Raw genomic sequence first — 22,901 nt, 5'->3', positions numbered from 1 at the left:
TAACTATTCTTCCTGTTTGTAGTGCTTTTTCATGTGTTGCTGGTCGCTGCTGTCATGGCATGGTGGCTGATGTGGTGACGGTGATGAGAGGTATGCGACAGATGAGACACGAAAAGGATCACAGAGCTCATCGCTAGCGATAGGTTTGCGCGCAGCGTACGATTATGCGTCGGTGTAGCTTCCGATAGGATGTGACCTTCTCCCCAGAGGTCATGATCGTGAGATATCCAATGGAGAAGTTGCGGATCGGTGGTTGGGCATGACGCGCCGCGCCGTGTTTCCGGTCGCCCTATTCCCGGAGCCGCACAAGCTTCCTCGCACATCAACCGACGCAACTGCATCTTCACAAGAAATCTACCGAGTAAATGCATCGAACTGTTTTCTTTCAACTATTAACATTACTTGCGAAGATTTACGCCACCTGTTGAATCCTATCCTTCGCCTTATCCTTCTTCTCCTTAGCCTTCCACTTGATATCCCCCGGCTGCGGCCACCTGTAGTTAACAGGCGACTCTCCACCCACGAAGATACACAAATCATACATCAAGCCACCACACAACGCGCCAGCAATAGATGCGCCCCAAGAGCCATACGCCCAGTATCCGTTCTCAAAAGCCGAATCATATCCAACCCACAATCCGATGAGCCTTGGACCAAGATCGCGCGCTGGCGAGATACCCAGACCGGTGTTGTAGCCAAGCCCGATCATGGTGACGAAGCCTGTAAGACCGACGACGAAAGCTGTCATACCTTGGCCTGGAGGCGAGTTCTGGTCGTCTCCTAGGGCGAAGATGACGCAGACGAAGATGGCCATGTAGACGAAGTCGTTGAAGAAGCCGGTTGCGGTGGAGTAGATGGGTCCTTGAGGGAAGAGAGCCTTGCCGGTCATCTCCAGGGTAAGACCGGGGTCTACTGCATGAATAGCATCTGCGTAAAGACTATTACGAAGTTAGCAACTGAGGCATTCTGATCGGCAGAAGATTTAACGTACGCGTAAGCTACAGCGCCGGCACAAAGTCCTGCCAGCAACTGCATGAAGATGTAGACGATTGCCATCTTCCAGGGGAAACCGCGGTAGACGGATAGCGAGATTGAGATTGTGGGACTGAGATGTGAACCGCTGACACCACCGCCGAGGTAGATGCCGATCATGACTGCGAAGCCCCATCCCCAGGCTTGGGTTTCGAAGCTGCCGGTGCCTTCTTGAGATGTGGCGACCGAAAGGTTGACGCAAAGTCCAATAAGGAGATACACAAACGTCTACACGGTATTAGCAAGGTTGCTGTCAAAAGATTTGATGATACGTACGGCTAGGAACTCGGCAGGTGCCTGTGGGTACTTGGCTCGCAGCCTAGCGATTGGGTTGCGGTACTGGTTGTAGAACTCGCGTTCTGCCTCATGCTCCCGTTGCTGAATCTCTTTCTCTTCCTGCTTAGTCTGGGAAGACATATTCGTATCGTGTTCCTGGAGCGGCGGAAGACCGTCTTGCAAACCAAAGTGTTGCTGCTGCCCGCGTCCATCAGAGAACTCTAAGCCGTGCTCGTTGACAGGCGCACGTTCTTGACCTTCATGATGTTCATGACTGCGAGCGTTCGGTTCTTGGTTGCGGCCAAGCACCTGGTCAGCTTCACTAGTCGGCACGCGTTTCATATTGACATTGCGGCCGTCAACTGTTGTCTGGAAGTGCGAGGGGTCACGTCGCTGGTGTGGGCGACCAACGCCGTCTAGCGTCTCCTGAGAGTCTTCTGAATCTTCTTCCAAATCTGTCCACGTTCTAGTTAGAATGATTACTCTTGAGGGAGGTCACATCAAGGGGGGATATGAAGACTTACCTTTGCCATCATGGAAGCCTAAACCATCTTGTCGAGCAATACCATCTGCATCTCCTTCATCGACCCGGTACAGAGACTTGCGCAGGTCGCCTCTACCCCACCACATACCCTTACGTACAGTACGTGGCAAAGGCGCACCCAAACCGAAGACTGGCTTTGACTTTTGCTCATTGTACCAAGGATTCAATGAGAAGTAGTCATTCTCCACGTCTACAGTCTGCTGTTGCTTCTTCTCAGGTCGTCGTGGCGGCTCTTGCCTGACATTCTCACGAGTTGCTCGGCTCTTTCGGGCAGTGGGCGTGTTTCTGATGGTGCCCATTTGGGTCATACCAGTTGCAGTAGTGTTGGCACGCTCATTCTCGGGTCGTGACTCTAAGCGAGCAGTGTCAAGTCTCCCTATACTTGGTGCATTGGAACGACTTTGTGCCAGACCCGATGGCATGCGTGTTGCCGAGGGTTGCTGTCGTGGCTCAGGCGTTGCAGCAGGTCTTTGGGATGTGAAGTAATCTGACTGCTGCCCTGTAGAAGGTCAGTACGTGTAATTTCTTGATGCCAATGGAAAGAAGCTCCTCTGGCTTTTCGAGAAAAGAAAATTGTGCTTGTTCGATAACTTACTGTTATCAGCTTTGTTCGGCTGTTGTTGCGACATGTTGTATGCTCGTTTCTTCCTACGTCTCAGGGCAAGCAGACCCTGACAACCTTATATCTGATATGTACTGGACGTGGGAGTAAAACAGGGGCGTGGGAGGTGCCAAGTGTACAACATGGTGAAAAAGTAGTCCCGCGATTAAGCCATGGGAAAGTGAAAGAATTCCATGCAAAACGTCATTTGCAGGGAAGCTTTTGCCTAGTACGCCCACGTCCCCATTATTTCGGAGCGACTCTTGGTGACGCGGAATCACACATTCCAATCATTTGGACGGGTTTTCATGTTGAGTGGGTGCGTACCGTTTCGGGAACTCAGCTTTAGTGGGTTTGCCCTGATAAGAAGGGTTCCATCGCGATCCTCAGGGTTGCGGCAAAGTGTGGCGTCGTGCGGATCGTGAGATTGCTGAGCATCGGCATCTTTACTGTGGGTCGCATGCGCGTTCCGCGGAGCTGAAGCCTTTGTCGTCGACATGATCGGAGCGACAGATTGACATTATGGTGTCTTGTGAGCGAAAGAGTCATCAAAAGTCTCCTCGGAAAGTGTAAGGGGAATCGATGCAGGAACCGCGTAGGGAATGTTTAGGTGCAGATCACCCGAGAGCCTCAAGAACAGTCTCAACCAATAAGCACAACAACGCTCGAGAGGCCGCAACAACCGGCAGCGGCGATGTCGAGTCATGGCCTACCTAGAATATCACACAAGCCACACTTCTCTGACAGAGAGTTCGGGACCAGAGCCGATGGTACACCACGATCATGCAGGTGAAGACGCACTATTGCATCGTAATGTGGAGACTCGGCCAAGATTTCTACGTTTGCCCGATGATTTCCCTGCGACATTGCCGTCCCGGGAGGACTGCATTGCTGTATTTACACATGCACCATCCATGCACTGAAGAATGCCCCAGTGTCTGCGTAAGCTCCCGCCGCCGCGGTGTGATAGTACAATGTTGAGCCCGATCCCGAGGTCCGAACATTCGTATGGTGGGTCGATGGGCAGCCTTTGGCAGATCCCACACCCCACGCTCAACAACTTCCAAGTATCTATGCAGTGACTTCTATCTACGCTCTCACGACACTGCCATCAGCTTGTTCTGCTCCTGGGCCAACGTCAGGCCTTCCGGTGCTTGTCGGAATAGCACGATCTCGGATTGCTTAAAGTATCGACGGGCGTCTGGATGAAGGTCAGTCACAGTTGCGTAGAGATATGCGTATGTCATACCTTCGTCGATGAGTACTAGACTCAAGTAGTATCGGGTGGAGTACTTCTTGTTGACTTCGCGGAAGGTGGGTGTCAGGTCGAAGCCTCCGAGGAACAACCTGATGGGAATTGTTTCACCTTGACGTCGTCAGTAATGCCTGTCGCAAACGAGTCATCGTGCTTACCTCGCGACGGTGAGCCGTCCATGATCTCGAAGCGCACCAGCGTCTCGCTCTCGTTGTACTGGTTGGGAGCAGCCCCCGTTGTCTCTCTTCTTATGATGGACAACTCCATGTGCTTGATCTTTAACCGTACCAGCAAGAAGTATATCCTGCCCACAATCACGTCCTTCAAGTGGTATTTCGATTTCGAGTACTCGAACTCAATGTGCAGGCAGTCTTCGATACCGACGTCCATCTTAATGGAGCTGTTGGTCTCGGGCGGTATCCGGTAGGAGTAGACCCAGAGGTCCTTCTCTCTGACTACGTCTGCCATTCTCCGCGACACGGTGACGCGCACAAAGTAGCGCAGCTTGACGTTGATGCCATTGTAGGATTCGTATTGCTTCTCGACGTTCTTGAAGTTGAAGTCGAACGTCTGCGGGTGCTGGAGCTCGCCGGGGGCTGCTAGCTCTTGGCCGAGGGAGAGGAACTCGTAGTGGTTTCCGCGGTCGAAGAACATCTCTGGCGCATTATGTCAGCACTGCGCGCCGAGATATAGCTATGGTGAAGCTTCGGGACGGCGGATGCCTACCAATGGTGCCGATGAATTGCACCTTGATGCCCGTGTGCTCGAGGCGCTTGCCATCCTTGGGCCTGACGGTGACCTGGCCCTTGACTGATTCGCCATCCAGGTACAGCGGCACCTTCTCTTTGCGGTTCTTGTCGAGCTTGACATCAACGGCGGAGCGGTCGTCGAGGTCCTCGAGCACGATGTCGATGTCGACCGGGGTGGAGAAGAAGTACGACATGCCGGGCCAGAGAAGTGCCGGTGGATTGGCGCGTGTTCGGAAGCGGTATCAGAGGCACTCGTCGCGTCGGTGGTCGGCGGCGCTCGACTGGATGGCCGTGGTGTGGAGAGCTGCGCCCCAGATCCATGGCAACAGCTGATGACGCTTGTCCCCGTTGAGCCCGTCACGTGAGCGCATTCTGCCCCGCCTTCCCCGATCCCTCACCAACACCACCTCGTCATATTCACCCCCAGGTATCCTTGTTTTACTCTTCACTGGGTCCACGTCACGTCTGACTGCTGCTCTCGTCGGGTCAGATGGTCCTCCACATGCCCCTCCCGAGCCTGCGGAGATAGGCACCTGCATACGAAACAGCAAATATGCACTCGTTTGGCGGTGAGCTGCACACGAGCAGCTGCAATATCGCGGCGTTGTGACTGATCGGGTCTGCCTGCACGTCGCGCTCAAACGTTCTCACCCGTCTGGACTATCCGGAGCATCTGCCGGATGCCGCCCCAAAGACTAATCGACTAATCGCAACTCAAAGACTGTTCGCAGCCTCGATCCTCACCGGCCCGATGCACTTTGAGATTCCTCGCCTAACCCCCACGCGCCATTATCAAACAGCTTCGTACCGCGAGTCAAAGCGGTGAGCTGAAGTCTATTGCGTCCAGGCAGATACTCAGTCGAATCGCAATCTACTCAGCAGAGCGCCCTGCAGTTGCCTGGCGTTCAGAACTCAAGTCTGCGCTGGCATGTCGTGGTCACCGGCATGCGGGATGCATAAGTACCTGAGAAGGACTGGGGTCCTCATGCGGGGAGACTGATGCGCTACTCGTCATCCCACACGCGACAGGTCCACTTTCAAACGCCGAAGTTCTCTCTCTCCAGCCCCGGCTTCGCGGCTGTTACAGCCGGCTGGGCCTGTTACTGAAACTAGCTACACGCCCTTGCTCGCCATTCGCTGTTTGCTTTTCGGAGCGTGCCATCGTGGCTTGGCTCCCAGAATAACGACAAGCTCCATCGCATTTCACCCTTGCCGTTGCCGTCATGGCTTGCGGGAGAAATTTCCAGACCAGTATTCCAAGGTCCCACGCCTTAAAACGCACCACGCCCCAGCGCGAATCGGGGCGCCGTTGATTGCTTACAGTCTGCATACACTTATATTTGGTCCCGACCATATCGCAATATACTATATTAACCCTACCCGACACCCGTCCCTTTGTTTTCGGGAGCCCAACTCAAGCATTAGCGTCATACAAGAGCCTCACGTACTACAAACACTCATTTCCACAACAGTTTGACTCAAACTCCAAACTCTGTACCACCATGATGCAAACCGTCGATCTATCGCAGCCAAAGCCCATACAATATGCATCACCACCTACACCACCGGCTTCCAATACAGGCTCGCCATCCAAGTCCATGGCTGTCATGAACGAGACCGAGACCGCCAAAATGACCATTTCAACCCACCACCACATCCTCATCGTCACCGGTCCAGCAGGGTGCGGCAAGAGCACTGTTGCAAAGCACCTCTCGGACCGATATGGATTTGACTACATCGAGGGCGACGAGGTAAGCCAGTTCCCTGTGATCTATCTAATGCGTACTGACGTCCTTGCAGTTCCACCCAAAAGCAAACATCGACAAGATGGCCGCCGGCATCCCTCTCAACGACGAAGACCGCTGGGACTGGCTCATCCTTCTACGAGACCAAGCCATCACTGCACTGAAGAACGGAGCCAATGGCGTCGTTGTTACCTGCAGTGCGCTCAAGAAGAAGTACCGCGACGTCATCCGCACAGCCCGCCTCTACGACGAGGACCCAAACGCCAACGTACACTTCGTCTACCTCCGCTCTGACATGGAGACCCTCCTCGCCCGCGTCCGCGCCAGACAAGGCCACTACATGAAGGACGCCATGGTCGAGAGCCAGTTCGCTGCGCTGGAAGAGCCCGACGAGACGGAGTGCAAGCAACTGAAGGATGTGGAGATCATCGACGTCAAGGGCAGCATACAAGACGTTCAGCTGCTGGCTGGTGCTGCTGTAGACAAGGTCCTTGCGCAATAGCACGACGCTTGTAGCATCAGCTGGCCCTGATCTCATGTTCCGTTACGTCTTTCCTTTCTTCTGACTTAGTCGTTCAGGCTCGGTGTTGGGCGAGTTGAGTGCGCAGGAACGCTACGCGTGGACTGTGACTCCTTGATTTACTTTAGTTACGGCGTTCTATCTATATCACTATACCCTCGCGAGACGGGACAGCATACATGGTTCGCGGAATTGAACAGTTCTCACTTCATCGTAGCAAACATGCAATTTTTTGTTCCTTTGACATGGGTTGGCGTACTACCATTGCCGACATGAACTATCGTGCTATCATTGCCGATCTTTTCTCCTGCATCCCGCGAAACCGGTCGGAAAGATCCTCCTCTTCCTGATGTTTCTCGGTTACTTAGTGCCCGTTCGTACACGTGTGCAATGAACTTCCGGTGTGTGCGGATCTACCCCAACCCCGCTCTTCTTTACCAGCAAAGGATGCATGACGGCCCGCAGCCTATGTGGCTTGGACCACCACACGACGTTGACTAGATTGACGCTACGTTAACGACTATCTTCAGTCTTGGTCCAACATGACAGCTCTACGATGGACGCTCTCGTTTACCTACTTCGTCTTGTAGGTTCGTCCTAGACCATGATGTATGATGCTTGGGTATCCTCTTGCCAAGATTACCAAAGTTGGAGGACGCATAGTTCAAATTAGTCATAGTCAACACCGATCACGGTTAGCCATGAGTATATGAGCGGTTGCGATGATTTCGTATGCGATCCAGATGACTCAGCCTTGAGGATGAGCCTGACAACAACGTACAGAGATATGAGACTGGGGAGTCGGTGTGGTCATGAACGCGATTCGCGGTTCCAAAAGCGGGTATAATGGACTACCAATACTATCTTCAGGACACGCGTGCCAAGCCGTCAAAACGATAATGGTTACTATGCGTATCATTTCTGTGACCTCATCAAATCTCTTTGAACGACAATATCACCATATCCCCCTCCTTCAGCCATACAACCCGTGTCACGTTTTGCCGCATACATGCTACTTGTCCTGGATAAGTAGGTAGGCTTCGAGGTAACGTATCCTCCCAGCTAGGCAATATTCTGGATCAAATTTGGGTATTGCAATCCAAATGCCACCTATCCCAGTGCAGGTCCTTTACCCAAACATCAGATGGCTTGACCGACCCATTGCTCGAACGGTTCCACGCAGTCCACGTCCAGTATGTTCACATGGAGATGCGTCCGGCGTAGCAAGGACCTCGATACCGGCACGCCAGTCGTCGTAGAGCGTCCCAACCAGTCCTCTTGACGACTTCTAATGAAGCAGAATTGCGGCAAGTAGCGAGGCCCCGGGTCCAAACTGAATATCTCCGCAGGATAAGCCATGCTGTCCCGCAGCATCGGTCTCAGGTGTCCGATAATGAGAACTTCGAGGTTGAAATGTGAGTTCTTGAAGAATTCTCCATAAACAAGGTTGGCAAACGTCTGCATCTGCGTTGCTAGGATTTGAGAGTCGTTGCGTGCGTAGCCGCCCCTCTCGCTCCAACTGCCGAACATGTCGCTGACCACCGGGCATTGGACATGCAGTGTACGGAGCCTCTGTAGGCGTCGTATAGAATCCTGCGATTTGTTAGTCTTTGTTTTTAGAAATCGTGTCGCATACATGCTATCAAATGTTGATAGCAAGACAGCTTCTGAAGTAATGTATACTTCTAGCTCAGATTTGTTTTGCAGAATGCGACACGAAGTTTAGCTGCTTCTAGTAGCGGTTGGGCAACTTACTAAAAACTCTTCCAAATTACCGTAGCCCATACCGGCTACGAAATATTCCTCATCCACCCTGGCAGCCAGCTCCTCAAGGTTGGGGCATGACTTGCAAACAAAGTCAAAGTCATTCTCGTGAAGCACACTGTGCTCGGAAACGAGACTCAGAACCCTCAACTCTGGGCCTCGGCTCGCCAAATACTCTTTCAGGGCTGGAGGTAGAGGACTGAGCTGATTGGCGCCAATATGAAGGCTGCTGATGTCTGGACATGCTTGAAATAAGCTCTTCAGACATACGTTACGCCCATCTCGTGGGAGTTCTATTGCGTCCTCGCGATAGAAATCGTCGTTAAGCCCAACATGCCTAAGATGAAACTTCGTATCCGGCTTTGCGTTTGTCATGGCGGACAGGAATTCGAAGCTATCCATGCATTTTGCAAGATCCAACTTCAGCAGCCGGTGGAAGTCAATGATTTTCGACAGAGACGTATAGGTGTCCTTCAACCTCCAGTTCGTTAACCTAAGTTCCTTTAAGGGAAGTGTGCGCCTTTGACCTTTCCAGGCGTGGTTTTTGATCGGGTTGCTGGAGAGTTGAAAGTTTCCACTTTCACTTGAACCATACAGAGACAAGGACTGCAGGTTTCTTCCAATGTTTTCGATGTTGTCGAGCAGAAGTGTGACAAGCGACTCATCGACAATGTGCACATCAAGTCGTTTCAGACCATCTTCTCGGTGGAAGATTGCTGGTAGCTGACTGGGGTTTCCATAGTCGGCATGGAGACGGAGTTGGAGGGCTGTGATGTTTGCTTGGTTTGCAGCAAGTCTCATGTCCAGTGATCTGGTCAAACTCCGTAGGGCGATGAAACTATCGGCATCAGTATGTAATACAATACAACATAAAGCGTTTTAGTTCAGACCTACCGAAATGTGCGAAGTGCATTTATCGGAATGAGATCCAAGATTTGTTCGAGTTTACGGTCGCGTTCTGCAGGATCTTTCGCCCCAGCGTTGAAGTGGTCACTGTGATTCCAAAGGAAAGGTAATGCGACATGACCATACTGTGCAGAATCCGCATCAGGGGCGATACGCTCGTCTTCTACAACAAGTTCCCTAATGTGCTTGGCGTACTTCTGAGCTCGCTTGAGGTGTTGAATCATCCAGTCGGTGTTCCCTTCGCTCCACAGGCGAATGTCGACGCGTCTGTAAAGTTTCTCCACTGCAAGGTGATTGAGTTCCTTCGATACCAAACATAGCGATCTTAGATCACTTCGCGTATGTATCTGATAAGGTTAGCCTGGTTATGCGAAGGTCGACACTAGGTGTAGCTAGAATTCCTGTCGCTTTTGCTGCATGCACAATTTTAAGTCTTCATAACTAAATAGTTACCAAGACAATGTGAGCTTCTACTCAGACAGTATCTAGATATGCTTAGAGCATGCGACACGCAATATAGCTACCCAAAGTGTCGATGTGGGCAACCCACGTAATCAAGTACGCATCTTTGGCAGTCGGTGCTGAGCTGCAACATGCTTACAGATAGTGCCGTGTCGACGAAAACTGATCTGCGACACGCTGAGGGAACGCGATGCGGGTAATTGATGTCAATTTGGTTGTACGTATAAAGAGAAATGAATAGTCTGAGGAAGAAACTCTCCGCACGATTAGGCTTTCGTGAAAGAGAAGGTTGGCACGTTGGGAAGCTCCGACCTCGTACAAGGGCCGACTCGCGCATGCAGGAACGCCGCCCCGCATTTGTCGCAACCCGCCCCTTAAATTTTCTAGGCTTGCATCACCGATGACGCACCACTACGATTCGACCAACAAGTCCAAAGGCACCAGGGCCATTATGCAAAAGCAATATGATAGCCTACCTTCACCTTGTCCGAAGATACAGCGCGGATGTGCAACGAAGAGCGATCGTAATGTTGGTATTACACAGCACCGTTAAGACTGCGCATTCGAATGATATCTGGGAGTCCCACACAGCACCACGAACAGAGTATGTGGCAGGCGCTCACGGGACGCCTGGGATGCTAAAAAGCACTTCTTCGATTCAACGCTTAGAGGCTAGACTCTATGAAGAATGACGTGACACAGTACCAACATGCTAGCCACGCACGCCCTCTAAGGAACGCGCATCCTTCTGCAAGCTCCAAATGCTTTAGCACGACATGTTCTGGAAACAACATGCTCTCAAGATGGTCCAGCTCGCTTCGCGACAACGTTTCGAAAGGTAGCTGGACTTTGCCTTACATCGGTCGAGCAGCCCACACCTCCCACGCATCGGAAGCAGAATGCACATCGACTTCCAAGATATCCGTGTACGGTTGCGTTTCGCGCAACATCATTCTCGTAACGGGTACAGCAACGGGAACGGTGCGACCCAGGATATCGCGTTGCTCGCCTCGGACGAAGCATTGTTGTGGAAGTGGACGCACGAGATCCAGGTTGTCTGGATCCCCCAGAGTCGCCACATGGCCGATTACCAAAGCATCCAGCTTCGATTCTGCACCCGTCTTCTTCAATACTTCTGCATTCAGAGACTCAAAGATGCGGCTTGCGAAAGTTTGCAGCTGCAGGACCAATATTGAGGTGTCCCACCCGCCGCCTAGTTCAGCGCACCCCATACGGACACAGTGTGGTAGGCGAAGGTGAAGCAAGCGCAGTTCTGGGAAACGGCTTAACGCCGTCTACTAACTGTTAGCTATTGTTCTTGCGGCCAACCGCTCTGAACCTGATTGCTATGACTTACTATGAGCATAGGCTCAAAGCCTTCCATTCCCCAGATGCCGCTAAGCATTGACATTTCTTCAAAGTAGATTGCAAGCTGTTTCAATCCATGAAAGGAAAAGTCTTGGCCAATCTCCAACAGTAAATTCGCAGCATCGGAGTCATATTCACCCCGATTGTACTGATTCGCATGGAAACTCAGACTCTGCAAGTTATGTCCGGCACGGTGGAGGTACTCCAAGTAACTGTACGTAGGACTTTCGTCAGGATCCGCTTCATCGCAGCGGATATGGAAACTCTCAAGAGGTTCAGAGGCCTTGAATATCTGTTTCAGGGAGCCCCCCAGAGTATCGGCTCCAGACGGCGAGAGATCACCCGCAAGCTCTATGGCAATATGCTTTAGGTTGAGCCTTTTGCCCTTGGCACGGTCGGCAAGATGTTCAAAAAAGTCTTGAGCTCCCCCATAGCTTCCCAGGAGCTTGAGTCGCGCAAGTCGATGGAAGTCGACAATCAAAGACAACCCTTCGAAGACGTCCTCGAAAGTGAAATTGAACAACGTAAGTTCTTCGAGCATGGGGGTGAAGCGGGTGAGATCGTTCTGCTCGCCCATTGCCCAGGTATTCAAGGGCCCGTTGACATCCTCGGCCTCTTCTGCTGTCAAAGATAAGGACTTTAAGTTGGCACCAACGGCTTCGATATTATTGAACAAGAGGGTGACCCATTTGTCATAATTGTCAACCGGTCCATTGAGATAAAGATCGAGGCGTTGCAGACCACAGAATATCCGCGGCAACACTTCAGGTGACCCGGGATCAGTATACAAGCCTATTTGGAGGTCTTGTATCTTAGTTTGGTAGTTGCGCAGATGTGTTTTCACCACTGGCGATAATGGTCGCCGTGAATGGTACCTGATTCCATTAGCCTCAACATCAATTGCCAGCACATCCAGATAGTAGCTCACCATAAGCGTTCTAGTTGATGATGGTGCATAATTTGCAAGAATGAGTAGGCGTAATTGTCTTTCTCATAAGCGTTCAGGTAATGAGCATCAACCCGACGATCAAGAAGAGGTGGGCGGATCCGTCCACTGTGTATCGTGAAGAGCTCTTCGCCAGGGGGACTGTCTTCGATAATGAGCTCTTTCGTGTGCTGGAAATGGAGGCCAGCGCCTGCCAGGTTGGACTTCTGGAGACGATCCACAGCACGCCGACTCCATAGTCGCAAGATGATACGCCTATACAGTAGCGGGTTCGCGACAACACGTAGAGCTGAACATGTCTCACACAGCGATTTGAGATCGCTCTTCAGTGTTATCTAGATCAATTAGTACGTATCCTGGAGCAGTGGGCGCCGTTGACATACGTATTCGACCACTCTCAGTCGTAGCTCTTCTGGGAGCTGCAATAGCGAGGCGCGGGGCATCGTGGGATGGATCGGTTGCGCGATAGTGCGAAGCTTGCGAGAATCGAGAGATTGTATGGAGACAATGACAGACGGAACAGCCCATGCAGAAATCTGTGCTGTGTGTGCCGACTGTTGTTCGTGGTACTTCACAAGTGAGGTTATCTGTCAGGTTGCCCAGGTGATGCCAGGTGGTGCAGCAACCCATGAGAGTGGGGTAGGCTTCGGTACTTCGCTCCGCGGATTGCAAGGGTCAGACTGACATTTCTTCCACGTGATATAATTTTCAGCCTGCTTGCTAGGTCAATCACTGACCATTGATCTTACTTGAGCTCTGATCAAAAAAGCATGATGGAGTTGAGCAAAGCAGCTATGTCAAAAAGCCCTCAAGACACGCCCACCCCACCACTCTATGGCCACTCCGGATCCTCCCTCCTCCTAAAGCACGCCACAAACTTCAACCCCTTATTCCGCTCTACCTTCTTCCCCTCCTCAGTCTCACTCCTCATCAGCCTAACACACTCATCCATACCCACGCCCTCAACCCCATCCACCGTGCTCCCCTCCTCAAACACCCTCTCCACCCGCTCAAAACACGGATGACGCTCAAAATGCCCCTTCATCCACTCGTGCAAGTCCTGCACATCCGTAATCGTATACACCACACCTCCAGGCCTTAGCACGTAAGCGTACTCTGAGTTTAAGGTGTAAGACACAATGCGCGCTTTGTGTTTCCGCTGTTTGAAATGCGGGTCCGGGAAACAGAGGAAGATTTTCGATAACTGGTGTTTTTGGAAGAAGTTGGGCAGGAATTTCATGGTGTTTGCGCGGATGCAGGAGGTGTTTTGGTAGAGCTGCGAACTGGAGGCGTTTTGGACGCGGAGGGCGCGGACTTTTTCTTGCACGTATTCTGTTACTGACATGCGGATTTCCATACCTGTGGGTTCGTGTTAGTTTGGGGATGCTGCTTGTGGTCTTGTGTGCTTGTGTGGTGAACGAGGTGGCGACAATAAATGGGGGACTGACCGAGTATCAATGTATCGGGGAATTTGGGTGCGAGGGCGAAGAGTAGGCCGCCGAAGCCGCATCCTATGTCTGCTATTTCCACGTTCTTTGATATCGCATTTGCTTCCCGTTGCTCTTCTATGCTGAGATCATGTGACTCATTCTGCCCTTCTTCCGTCTCTTTCTTGGGATGTTTGGCGTACAAGGGGTATAGACTCGCCCAGTCCATGTCTGCGGGGCTCTTGGGGCTGCATCATGTTAGATCCATTTCTCACCAAAGACTAAACCTTCTTACTATGTGAGTGAGTGATCTGAGAATGGATTCGCATGGGCGCGCTGCCTGTAGAACCTCTTCTTGGGCATCGCGCCCTGCTGCTCCTCCGTCTGCAGAGACTTCTTGTACTCCTCGCGCTTTGTGCGCTTTGCTGCTTCGCCTGGCATGGTGACTTTGGTATGCGCAATTAACAGATATGCAAGGAAGTAGGGTCAAAGGTAGATGCACAGGTGCTGAGGTAATAGTCGATTAGCTGCGTATCACGAATCAAGCGAGTTTTTCGCTAGCGCCAGGGTCTCTGGTCCACCACATCTGCAGCAACACAGCAAACAGCCGTTCGCGCAGCGATCTACTGCTTGTACGACAAGGCGTAGCGTGACGTAATTCGACCTGCATGTCTCAGAGACGTTACTACAAAAAGCCCGACGACCTTGGCACCCTGCATACGGTCCGTGGGAAAAAAATCGATACAAGAAGACAATCCCAGGTGTGCGCCCTAATGCTAATCCATATCCAAATGCCCAGTCGTTCAGTCATCAACATTATCGGAATTCAATCGCGCCTTGACACCCAAAATCTTGGATGTGTTTCAAATTGAGCTTCTGGAATCTGGGCAGTGTTAGCATACGACCATGTTGGCTGGGATGTCAAACTCACTTCTCGCTCTTAGCATGGAAGTAGATGCCCTCGATGCCACCTGAGAGCTGGTTGAAGCAGATGTAGTAGAAGCCTTCAAAACTCGCACCGCTTATAGTCCTCACTCGGTGGTCTGGCACGAGGAAGTACTCCTTCCACCGCATGAAGAGATGTTCCTTCTGGTTCAGATCCTTCGACACCTGGTCCTGGCGCGCAGAGTACTTAGCAATCGGCTTGTACGCGTCGAACCGCCCCCAGTGTTGCCGGTCGACCTTCTCGTTGGAGCCCCATTCTGGATGCTGTGTAATGAAGGTGTATTTGGTGCCGATGATCTCGCCTTCGAAGTACGTCGTCAGACTTGGGTGGTCTTCCGTTAAACCTGTGGACGTGTTAGTCTACAAGCTCTACTGGCACTGCGGAGAGGTGTGCGCACCTTTGATGCGCAAGTATCCACACATGAAGGATTCGCGCATGTCGACATGTTTTATATCGACTTCGACGTCATACTGCTGGCGGTCGGAGGTTTGGGTGCCCACGAAGCGACTGCCGGGCCGAAGGAGGGACGAGGATGTATTCGGTAGGAACTGCATCGGCATTAGCAACGTCTACTTTGCGCATTGTTCAGCGTGCATGCTGGTCTAACATACCCTATGCGCAGGGAATGGGGACGATAGATGGCTGGCGAGCAGCGAAGTTGGCGCAGCGGGAGAAAGCGGCGAGACGTGAGAGGTGCGTTGCTCTTCAGTACCGTCGTCTGTCGCCGTCATAGGCGTGGGAATGTCTCTGGTGGGCGAGTCTCTGTCGGTGCTGGGCAGCTTGGTCTGGATATCGTCGGGCGCCTGGGTATGCTCGCGCGAGTTTTGTGGAGACGGAGTGGGCTGCTGCATGGGAACATCGGGCACGGCGCTGGCATTGCTGTCGTCGTGGGCGTCCCGTATCTCATTCAATTCGTGGGTTGCGATAACGCGCGATTCCTCGGGTGGACAAGTCGGGCGGCCAGCGATGCTCTCGTGCTCCACCGGCGAGACCATGGCTTCATCATCCGGCGTCGGCATGGTCCGATAGCAGGTGCGACGAGACTACAGCGAAGGTGCGAGGCGATTATACATGGGACGGGTGGGGATGAATGTGCGATTATACAATAGAGCCTTGCGGGAGCCAGAAGCGTGGCGATGGGGAAGAATGCATGCTGGATGGATGACTTGGACTCGGCGGAGGTGTCTAGGCGGTTCAAAGTTAGTGGGTCACTGAGCTGCACTTACGCGGGGAAGCCGCACTAGCTAGGCTCACGTGGGATGACATGGGGCCAAACCTAGACACATTGGAACACTTGATATCTAGGCCGTCGATTGATTCTGTAAATTGTATGATCATTCCTTGCCAAGTGGGCCATGTTGACCTTCCGAGCCGACCCGCGCGATCTAACGAATTCTGGTCAAATCGCCCTTTGCTGGGCATTCTTCTCTCATACACCATCGTCCTGGAAGAGATCACGGAGATCAGGTGACACTAGTCACAAGCAGATGTCGTTCCTCCAGTTGACTCCGTACGCCGTCCCTACGTCATTCTACATCGAGCCGCGGTTGTGCCACAACCCCGTGGCTGTGCGCTGTCGGCAAAAGCAACGCTACTGTGCCTCCATGTGGCGGCGAGAGGCTTAGATAGGCTTGATCTATAACGCTGTGAGTCTTCATGTTCGACATGAGTGCACTTGATCGCATACCTTGAAGTGCAGAGATATTAAAGAAAAGACCAGAGCCTTGAGATCCTGCACCAGGTAGTAGAAGACGCGGAGGCCTTCTGGGTCCGACGAGTCTTGTACGTCCTGGAGCGAGCCAATTTTCGCAGTCTATTGTCGTCAGTTCACTGAAGGCCATGATAGACGGGTCACCCTACCTCAAAGGAGATGTGCTCGCTGCCTAACCGAATTTCCAACTCTTGACGGCCATCCTTGTTCTTCTGGGGCCACTTTGTGTCATCTTCCCTAGGGATGAGTTAGCAGATGATACGTAACTTCCGTTCCTTCACATACTTGAGGATCTCACTGTCCTTGACGATCTTCTTTATCTCGGCTACCAAAGCATCGCTGACGCACACTAAACGGCGCGTTAGCAGCACATCACGTCAAGGTCAGAGAATGACTTGCTCTCTTTCCGGATGAGTGAATCATTGCGGTAGTTTGAGTTGTTGGCATAACGGGCAGATGCGCTGCGACCGTCTCCGAGCACTCGAAAATCGAACTCTATACCAAGTTAGACTCGTGATTCTCTTTTCGCAACAGCTTTGCGCACCCAAGAACTCGTGTCCGAATCGGCCTTGGTGACCAGAGCTGCGAAAATGTTAGTAACTGCACGTGCTTGAGGATCCACAGCCTTCATACTAGTAACGCAGGTAGAATGGCTCGTTGGTTGTCATGTTTGCGACTACCTATATCGAGCTCTAACGATGCGCGTATAGGGATTCGCAGTGCTTGGGGTGCGCGTGTCGTGGTGTTGATGTACCGTCGCGGCAGAGGGTTGGAGATCTTGGCGGCCAGACCCCTGCAAGCCTAGCGAGGCGGCCTTCGCTGGAGCGACCATTTCTCGAGCAGACACCTGGAGGTAAACAGAGTCCCGTCGAGCACTGCACCCATATCTCCCACAAGCCCCCTCTCCGCCCAGGCCACGCCAGTCCTTTCACCCTCCCCGCTAGGCTGCAGCTGCGCCAAACCTCACGACTCCCTCCACCGCCCCCGTCGATCGATACACGTAGCCCATCCCACTTATTCTGGACTCCACGGGACATTGAGGGCTGACGGCCGCACCTGGAGTCACGTTATCGCAGCTGGACACTGTACACCCCGGGGCCATCCCATATACCACATAGCCCGGCATCATGGCGGCGTTTCTCGAGAACTCGTACAGTCTGGTAGGAACACCTGGCAGGTCGTGGGTATGGGGAAGCTGACGGGCAACCAGGTGCACCAGGACAATGCCGCCGACGTACCATCACAGAACGAGCTCAAGAATGCTCTGGAGAAGGGCAGCGATGAGCAGAAGATCGAGACTATGGTGCGCTCCCGCAATGGCACTGCCCCGCCTCGCTGAATGCGACCGTCTGACAGCTCTGCAGAAGAAGATCCTCTCGATTATGCTCAATGGCGACCCCCAGGCTGGCCTGCTCATGCACATTATCCGATTCGTCATGCCCAGCAAGTCGAAGCCGCTCAAGAAGCTCATGTACTTCTTCTTCGAGGTCTGCCCCAAGCACGACGCCCAGGGCAAGCTAAGGCAGGAGTGGATTCTCGTCTGGTGAGTTCAAAAGACTATACCACATGGAGCTTGCTAACTGGCATAGTAATGCGATTCGATTCGACTTGCAGGCGCCTAACGAATACGTACGAGGAAACACATTGCGCTTCGTGTAGGATCCTCCACGACACCTTCCCGAGCATTGCTGATAGTCGGAACAGAACCAAGCTACGAGACGCTGAGCTTGTAGAGCCTCTACTACGTAAGAATGTTGCTCTCCATACTTAGCCCAATTGTGCTGACACTCTCAGAACCGGTGCGCCAATGCCTCACACATCGACACGCATACGTCCGAAAGAACGCAACCTTCGCAATCGCATCCATCTTCACACATCTTCCCGAGCTCATGCCAGATGCGCCCGATCTGCTGGTGACATTCCTCGACGACGAGAACGACCCAACATGCAAGCGCAATGCCTTCGCCGCCCTCGTCTCCGTGAGCCACGAGAAGGCTCTCGAATACCTCAGCACCGTTTTCGATGCCATACCCAATCACGAGGAGCTCCTACTTCTCGCCGAGCTAGAGTTCATCCGCAAAGACGCCATCGTGAACCCATCCAACAAGGCCCGCTATCTCCGCTTGATCTTCGACCTCCTCGAATCGCAGGTATCGACCGTCATCTACGAAGCCGCGCACGCCCTTACCACCCTCACAAGCAACCCGGTCGCAGTCAAGGCAGCTGCTGGAAAGTTCGTGGAGCTGGCGATCAAGGAGCCGGATAACAACGTCAAGCTTATTGTCTTGGAGAGGGTTGAGCAGTTGCGACACAAGAATGAGGGAGTCCTTGATGATCTGACTATGGAGGTCCTGCGCGTTCTGTCTAGTACCGACTTGGACGTGCGGAAGAAGTCGCTCAACATTGCCATGGAGATGATCTCAAGCAGGAATGTCGAAGAGGTCGTCCTTCTGCTGAAGAAGGAGCTGATGAAGACGGTGGACGAACAATACGAGAAGAACCCCGAATACAGGTCGCTCCTCATCTCCTCGATACACTCGGCCGCCATCAAGTTCCCCGAAGTCGCCGCCAGCGTTGTTGGATCGCTCATGGACTTCATCTCCGATGTCAGCAGCAACGCCTCCGCGGTCGACGTCATTTCATTCGTCAAAGAAGTTGTTGAGCGCTTCCCGGATCTGAGGGCCTCTATCATCGAGCGACTGGTATCGACTCTTGGTGAGGTTCGTGCTGGCAAGGTTTACCGAGGTGTGCTTTGGATCATTGGAGAGTTCTCTCTGGAGGCGAAAGACATCCAAGATGCATGGAAGGGCATCCGCTCATCACTCGGCGAGATCCCCATACTTGCTTCCGAACAAAAACTGTTGGACGATGCATCAGAGGGCAAGGAGAGCACTGAGCAAGTCAACGGACACGCAAAGGCGGCAGCTCCATCTGGATCAAGGAAGGTCCTCGCTGACGGTACCTACGCGACTGAAAGCGCCCTGACATCCTCCGCTGCCGCCAAAGCGAAACTGGAAGCAGTCAAGAACTCACAAAAGCCCCCACTACGCCAGCTCCTCCTCGATGGCGACTACTACCTTGCCACAGTACTGTCCAGCACTCTCACCAAGCTCGTCATGCGCTATGGAGAGATCTCAAAGAACGAAGCTCGGACAAATGCTCTCCGCGCCGAGGCCATGCTCATCATGATCTCGATCATCCGTGTTGGCCAGTCGCACTTCGTCAAGACCTTCATCGATGAGGACTCCATCGACCGTATCATGTCATGTGTTCGCTCACTGTCCGAGTTCTCGCAAAGAAAGGAGCTCGAGACTGTCTTTTTGGAAGATACTCGCAAGTCTTTCCGAACTATGGTCCAAACAGAAGAAAAGAAGCGCGCCGCCAAGGAGGCTTCGGAACGCGCAAAATCGGCTGTCAATGTTGACGACTCTTTCAACATCCGCCAGCTGAAGAAGAAGGACGCGGATGGCAGCGATGAGATCGAACAAGATCTCGAAAGGGCAACCGGAGGCGACACTGCGACTGAGGATCTCACATCCAAGCTCAGTCGCGTCGTGCAGCTTACTGGTTTCTCCGACTCGGTATACGCAGAAGCATATGTCAAGGTACGTCAGCCCGACTTACTGAAGGTGTCTACTAACTTTACCAGGTCCATCAATTCGATATCGTCCTTGATGTTTTGCTAGTAAACCAAACAACTGAGACGCTGCAAAATCTCACCATCGAATTCGCGACTCTTGGTGACCTCAAGGTTGTCGAGCGTCCTTCAACGCAAAACGTTGGTCCTCATGACTTTATCAACATCCAAGCAACGATCAAGGGTAGGTCTTTCCTTACTTGCTTTCAGGTTCACACGCTTACTTTTACAGTCTCATCCACCGATACCGGTGTCATCTTCGGAAACATCATCTACGAGGGGTAAGTCGTGCGCACCAACACCCTGCAACAATTGCTAATATACTACAGTGAAAAGGGTGTTGACTCCAACGTTGTCATTCTCAACGATGTCCACGTCGACATTATGGACTACATCAAGCCCGCGCAATGCACAGAGACGCAATTCCGGACAATGTGGACCGAGTTCGAATGGGAGAACAAGGTCAACATCAACTCCAAGGCCAAGACGTTGCGCGATTTCTTGAAGCAACTCATGGCATGCACAAACATGAGCTGCTTGACTCCAGAGGCGTCGATGAAGGGCGACTGCCAGTTCCTGTCAGCGAACTTGTACGCCAGGAGTGTATTTGGTAAGTCCTCAAATTCTTTTATACATTGGCAATACTGACAGGACGCAGGTGAGGACGCTCTCGCCAACCTGAGTATCGAAAAGGAAGGTGACAATGGCCCTATTACTGGGTTTGTGCGCATAAGAAGTCGCTCCCAAGGCTTGGCGTTGAGCCTGGGGTCGTTGAAGGGTCTGAACAAGGTCGGAGTGGCATGATTTTTCGGCTAATAAGCACTGTCACACGTCCGGGGTAGCGGGAGATGGGCGTTCCTACTAAGAAACGGTAGCAAAAGGAAGGTTGGTTGCTTCTTTCGTCTACAGGTCTTCGCGTACGACGCGTTGGGTCGATAGACATTTGGGTGGGATGGATGAATGTTAATGTAGCATTGCCGTATCAAAGAGACAAGAGTTCAAATTCACATCCAATATCACAGTCTCTGAGCACTACAGGAAGAATCGCTTCGTGTCACGTTCTGGGTTGGTTCGTGATTGGGATGCCTCGGTTCGCGAGCGTGCAGGGTCCAACGGGCAACACGGGAATGTTTCCTTTTTGTTTAGCACCAACTATCCGCCAGGATCCGCGCCCTTGCGACAGGGACGGTACCCGTGAGCGTGACATGGCCGTCGTCAGCGTGCCTGTTGCGCTGGTCTAGTCTCGAACTGACTCCTGGTCTTTCTTGCCCTCTTCACAGCATGCTGCGCGTCGTCCCTGCGACATTTCATTAATCCATCATGGCTTCGCTGGCTGGCTCCGACGATCCCTTCAGAGACCCTCTGCTCACTACCAACGCCGCTCCTTCGCAGCCGTCGCCCGACTCGGCACCCACCCAGGAGCAGATGAATGTTCCCGACACACTCGCTGTGGGCAGAAACGCCTCCCTGACCCTTGGGACCGACTCCTTGGTCGTACTAGGTGGGGAGACTACTCGAACATCACAGCGGCGCATCACTCACACAGCACAGACGAAGCACTCCTAGATAGCAAAAGCGCCAGCTGCTGCGGTCTGTCTCTTGCTGGCAGTAAGTGCTAATACCGCGTCTAGACACCAACACCCGCTTACGCGACGCAGAGAACAAATCCACTCGTTCCATACCCTTCTACAACGTCCTCTGGGCCGAACACTCAGAGGACGGTCACATCACCGTCCAGTATGCGCAGAACACATCGAAGAAGGCCGTTCGCCCTGCCATCATCAGCTACTCCCTCGACAAACCGGACAGTCGCATAACGGAGGCATGGATAGAGAAGCTGCTCGATCGCGCATACGGAGCGTCGCAACGGCGCAAACGAATCAAGGTACTCGTCAATCCGTTTGGCGGCCAGGGCGGCGCAGTCAAGACATACCACAAGTTTATTGCGCCCATCCTGGCGGCTGCGCGCTGTGAGCTCGACGTGGAGAAGACACAGCACAACGGCCACGGCGTGGAGATCGCGCAGAACATGGACATCGAAGCATACGACGTAGTCGCCTGCTGCTCCGGAGACGGCATACCACACGAAGTCTGGAACGGCCTGGGCAAGAGGACCGACGCAGCTCGGGCGCTTCAGAAAGTAGCCGTCGCACAGCTCCCCTGCGGCTCAGGCAACGCCATGAGCCTCAACTTCAACGGCACCGACGACCCCAGTCTCGCCGCCCTCGCCGTCGTCAAGGGCCTGCGCACGCCCCTCGATCTCTCCTCGATAACCCAAGGCGACCGCCGCACCCTCTCCTTCCTCTCCCAGTCCGTCGGCATAGTAGCCGAAACAGACCTCGCGACAGAACACCTGCGCTGGATGGGCAGCGCACGCTTCACCTGGGGTTTCCTCGTCCGCCTCTTCAAAAAGACATGCTACCCCGCCGACATCGCCGTAAAAGTCGAGTACGACAACAAGACCGCCGTCCGCGAAGCCTACCGCACCGAATCCGCAAAACCACCTCGCAGCACCGACGACCGCGTCCTCCCCGCTCCCGAAACAGGTCTCCCAGACCTGAAATACGGCACAGCGACCGACCCCCTCCCCCCAGGCTGGCAACTAATCCCCCACGACCACCTCGGCAACTTCTACGCCGGAAACATCGCCTACATGTCGCCCGACGCGAATTTCTTCCCCGCCTCCCTTCCCTCCGACGGGTGTCTCGACCTCGTCCGTATCCGCGGCGATATCGCGCGACACACTGCTGTAAAGACGTTGTTGGCCGTGGAGAACCACTCTTTCTTTGATATGGACCATGTGGATTACCAGAAGGTTAGTGCGTATAGGATTATTCCGAAAGGGCAGAAGGAGGGGTATATTAGTATTGATGGGGAGAGGGTTCCTTTTGAGGGGTTTCAGGTGGAGGTGCATAGGGGGTTGGGGACGGTGTTGAGTAAGAGTGGGCATTTGTGTGAGGCGAGGGGGGTTTGAGGTGTGGGAGCTGGGGATGGTGGGAGAGGTTGGGGGCT

The 22,901-nt window shown here is 53.0% G+C and overlaps 10 protein-coding genes across 10 annotated transcripts; 3 read left to right on the top strand and 7 right to left on the bottom strand.

Annotated features, from left to right (window-relative positions):
* Nucleotides 1–412: 412 nt before the first annotated feature.
* J4E79_011330 (uncharacterized protein) lies at nt 413–2,481 on the bottom strand (the record flags this gene model as incomplete). Its single annotated transcript, XM_049360159.1, has 5 exons — nt 413–938; nt 992–1,260; nt 1,309–1,763; nt 1,833–2,351; nt 2,448–2,481. 5 exons carry the CDS (start codon nt 2,479–2,481, stop codon nt 413–415), a joined length of 1,803 nt encoding a protein of 600 aa, XP_049205365.1.
* A 1,069-nt stretch (nt 2,482–3,550) lies between these two features.
* VPS26 (Vacuolar protein sorting-associated protein 26) lies at nt 3,551–4,651 on the bottom strand (the record flags this gene model as incomplete). The annotated part of the gene is made up of 4 exons (XM_049360158.1): nt 3,551–3,654; nt 3,703–3,819; nt 3,867–4,364; nt 4,435–4,651. The coding sequence occupies 4 exons, from the start codon at nt 4,649–4,651 to the stop codon at nt 3,551–3,553; spliced, it is 936 nt and encodes a 311-aa protein (XP_049205364.1).
* A 1,308-nt stretch (nt 4,652–5,959) lies between these two features.
* Nucleotides 5,960–6,704, top strand: J4E79_011328 (uncharacterized protein; the record flags this gene model as incomplete). The annotated part of the gene is made up of 2 exons (XM_049360157.1): nt 5,960–6,208; nt 6,258–6,704. 2 exons carry the CDS (start codon nt 5,960–5,962, stop codon nt 6,702–6,704), a joined length of 696 nt encoding a protein of 231 aa, XP_049205363.1.
* Nucleotides 6,705–7,862: 1,158 nt separating this feature from the next.
* On the bottom strand, nt 7,863–9,616 carry J4E79_011327 (uncharacterized protein; the record flags this gene model as incomplete). Its single annotated transcript, XM_049360156.1, has 3 exons — nt 7,863–8,315; nt 8,478–9,297; nt 9,381–9,616. The coding sequence occupies 3 exons, from the start codon at nt 9,614–9,616 to the stop codon at nt 7,863–7,865; spliced, it is 1,509 nt and encodes a 502-aa protein (XP_049205362.1).
* Nucleotides 9,617–10,708: 1,092 nt separating this feature from the next.
* J4E79_011326 (uncharacterized protein) lies at nt 10,709–12,611 on the bottom strand (the record flags this gene model as incomplete). The annotated part of the gene is made up of 4 exons (XM_049360155.1): nt 10,709–11,149; nt 11,212–12,097; nt 12,151–12,503; nt 12,552–12,611. 4 exons carry the CDS (start codon nt 12,609–12,611, stop codon nt 10,709–10,711), a joined length of 1,740 nt encoding a protein of 579 aa, XP_049205361.1.
* A 389-nt stretch (nt 12,612–13,000) lies between these two features.
* On the bottom strand, nt 13,001–14,036 carry TRM8 (tRNA (guanine-N(7)-)-methyltransferase (tRNA(m7G46)-methyltransferase); the record flags this gene model as incomplete). The annotated part of the gene is made up of 3 exons (XM_049360154.1): nt 13,001–13,527; nt 13,617–13,843; nt 13,891–14,036. The coding sequence occupies 3 exons, from the start codon at nt 14,034–14,036 to the stop codon at nt 13,001–13,003; spliced, it is 900 nt and encodes a 299-aa protein (XP_049205360.1).
* Nucleotides 14,037–14,411: 375 nt separating this feature from the next.
* J4E79_011324 (uncharacterized protein) lies at nt 14,412–15,560 on the bottom strand (the record flags this gene model as incomplete). Its single annotated transcript, XM_049360153.1, has 4 exons — nt 14,412–14,478; nt 14,527–14,884; nt 14,939–15,089; nt 15,153–15,560. The coding sequence occupies 4 exons, from the start codon at nt 15,558–15,560 to the stop codon at nt 14,412–14,414; spliced, it is 984 nt and encodes a 327-aa protein (XP_049205359.1).
* Nucleotides 15,561–16,162: 602 nt separating this feature from the next.
* Nucleotides 16,163–16,920, bottom strand: MNH1 (Protein mago nashi; the record flags this gene model as incomplete). The annotated part of the gene is made up of 7 exons (XM_049360152.1): nt 16,163–16,177; nt 16,229–16,354; nt 16,402–16,489; nt 16,538–16,601; nt 16,652–16,747; nt 16,797–16,834; nt 16,886–16,920. The coding sequence occupies 7 exons, from the start codon at nt 16,918–16,920 to the stop codon at nt 16,163–16,165; spliced, it is 462 nt and encodes a 153-aa protein (XP_049205358.1).
* A 459-nt stretch (nt 16,921–17,379) lies between these two features.
* Nucleotides 17,380–20,693, top strand: J4E79_011322 (uncharacterized protein; the record flags this gene model as incomplete). Its single annotated transcript, XM_049360151.1, has 10 exons — nt 17,380–17,412; nt 17,463–17,555; nt 17,617–17,795; nt 17,842–17,907; nt 17,957–17,997; nt 18,047–19,857; nt 19,902–20,073; nt 20,122–20,170; nt 20,219–20,499; nt 20,548–20,693. The coding sequence occupies 10 exons, from the start codon at nt 17,380–17,382 to the stop codon at nt 20,691–20,693; spliced, it is 2,871 nt and encodes a 956-aa protein (XP_049205357.1).
* A 516-nt stretch (nt 20,694–21,209) lies between these two features.
* Nucleotides 21,210–22,863, top strand: J4E79_011321 (uncharacterized protein; the record flags this gene model as incomplete). The annotated part of the gene is made up of 3 exons (XM_049360150.1): nt 21,210–21,390; nt 21,441–21,497; nt 21,548–22,863. 3 exons carry the CDS (start codon nt 21,210–21,212, stop codon nt 22,861–22,863), a joined length of 1,554 nt encoding a protein of 517 aa, XP_049205356.1.
* Nucleotides 22,864–22,901: the final 38 nt, after the last annotated feature.

This window comes from Alternaria viburni, assembly GCF_023758015.1.
Source record: "Alternaria viburni strain BMP 2772 chromosome Unknown scaffold_40, whole genome shotgun sequence".
Taxonomy (NCBI): domain Eukaryota; kingdom Fungi; phylum Ascomycota; class Dothideomycetes; order Pleosporales; family Pleosporaceae; genus Alternaria; species Alternaria viburni.
The sequence above is the reverse complement of the archived record's forward strand: the minus strand, read 5'-3'. Positions and strand labels throughout refer to the sequence as shown.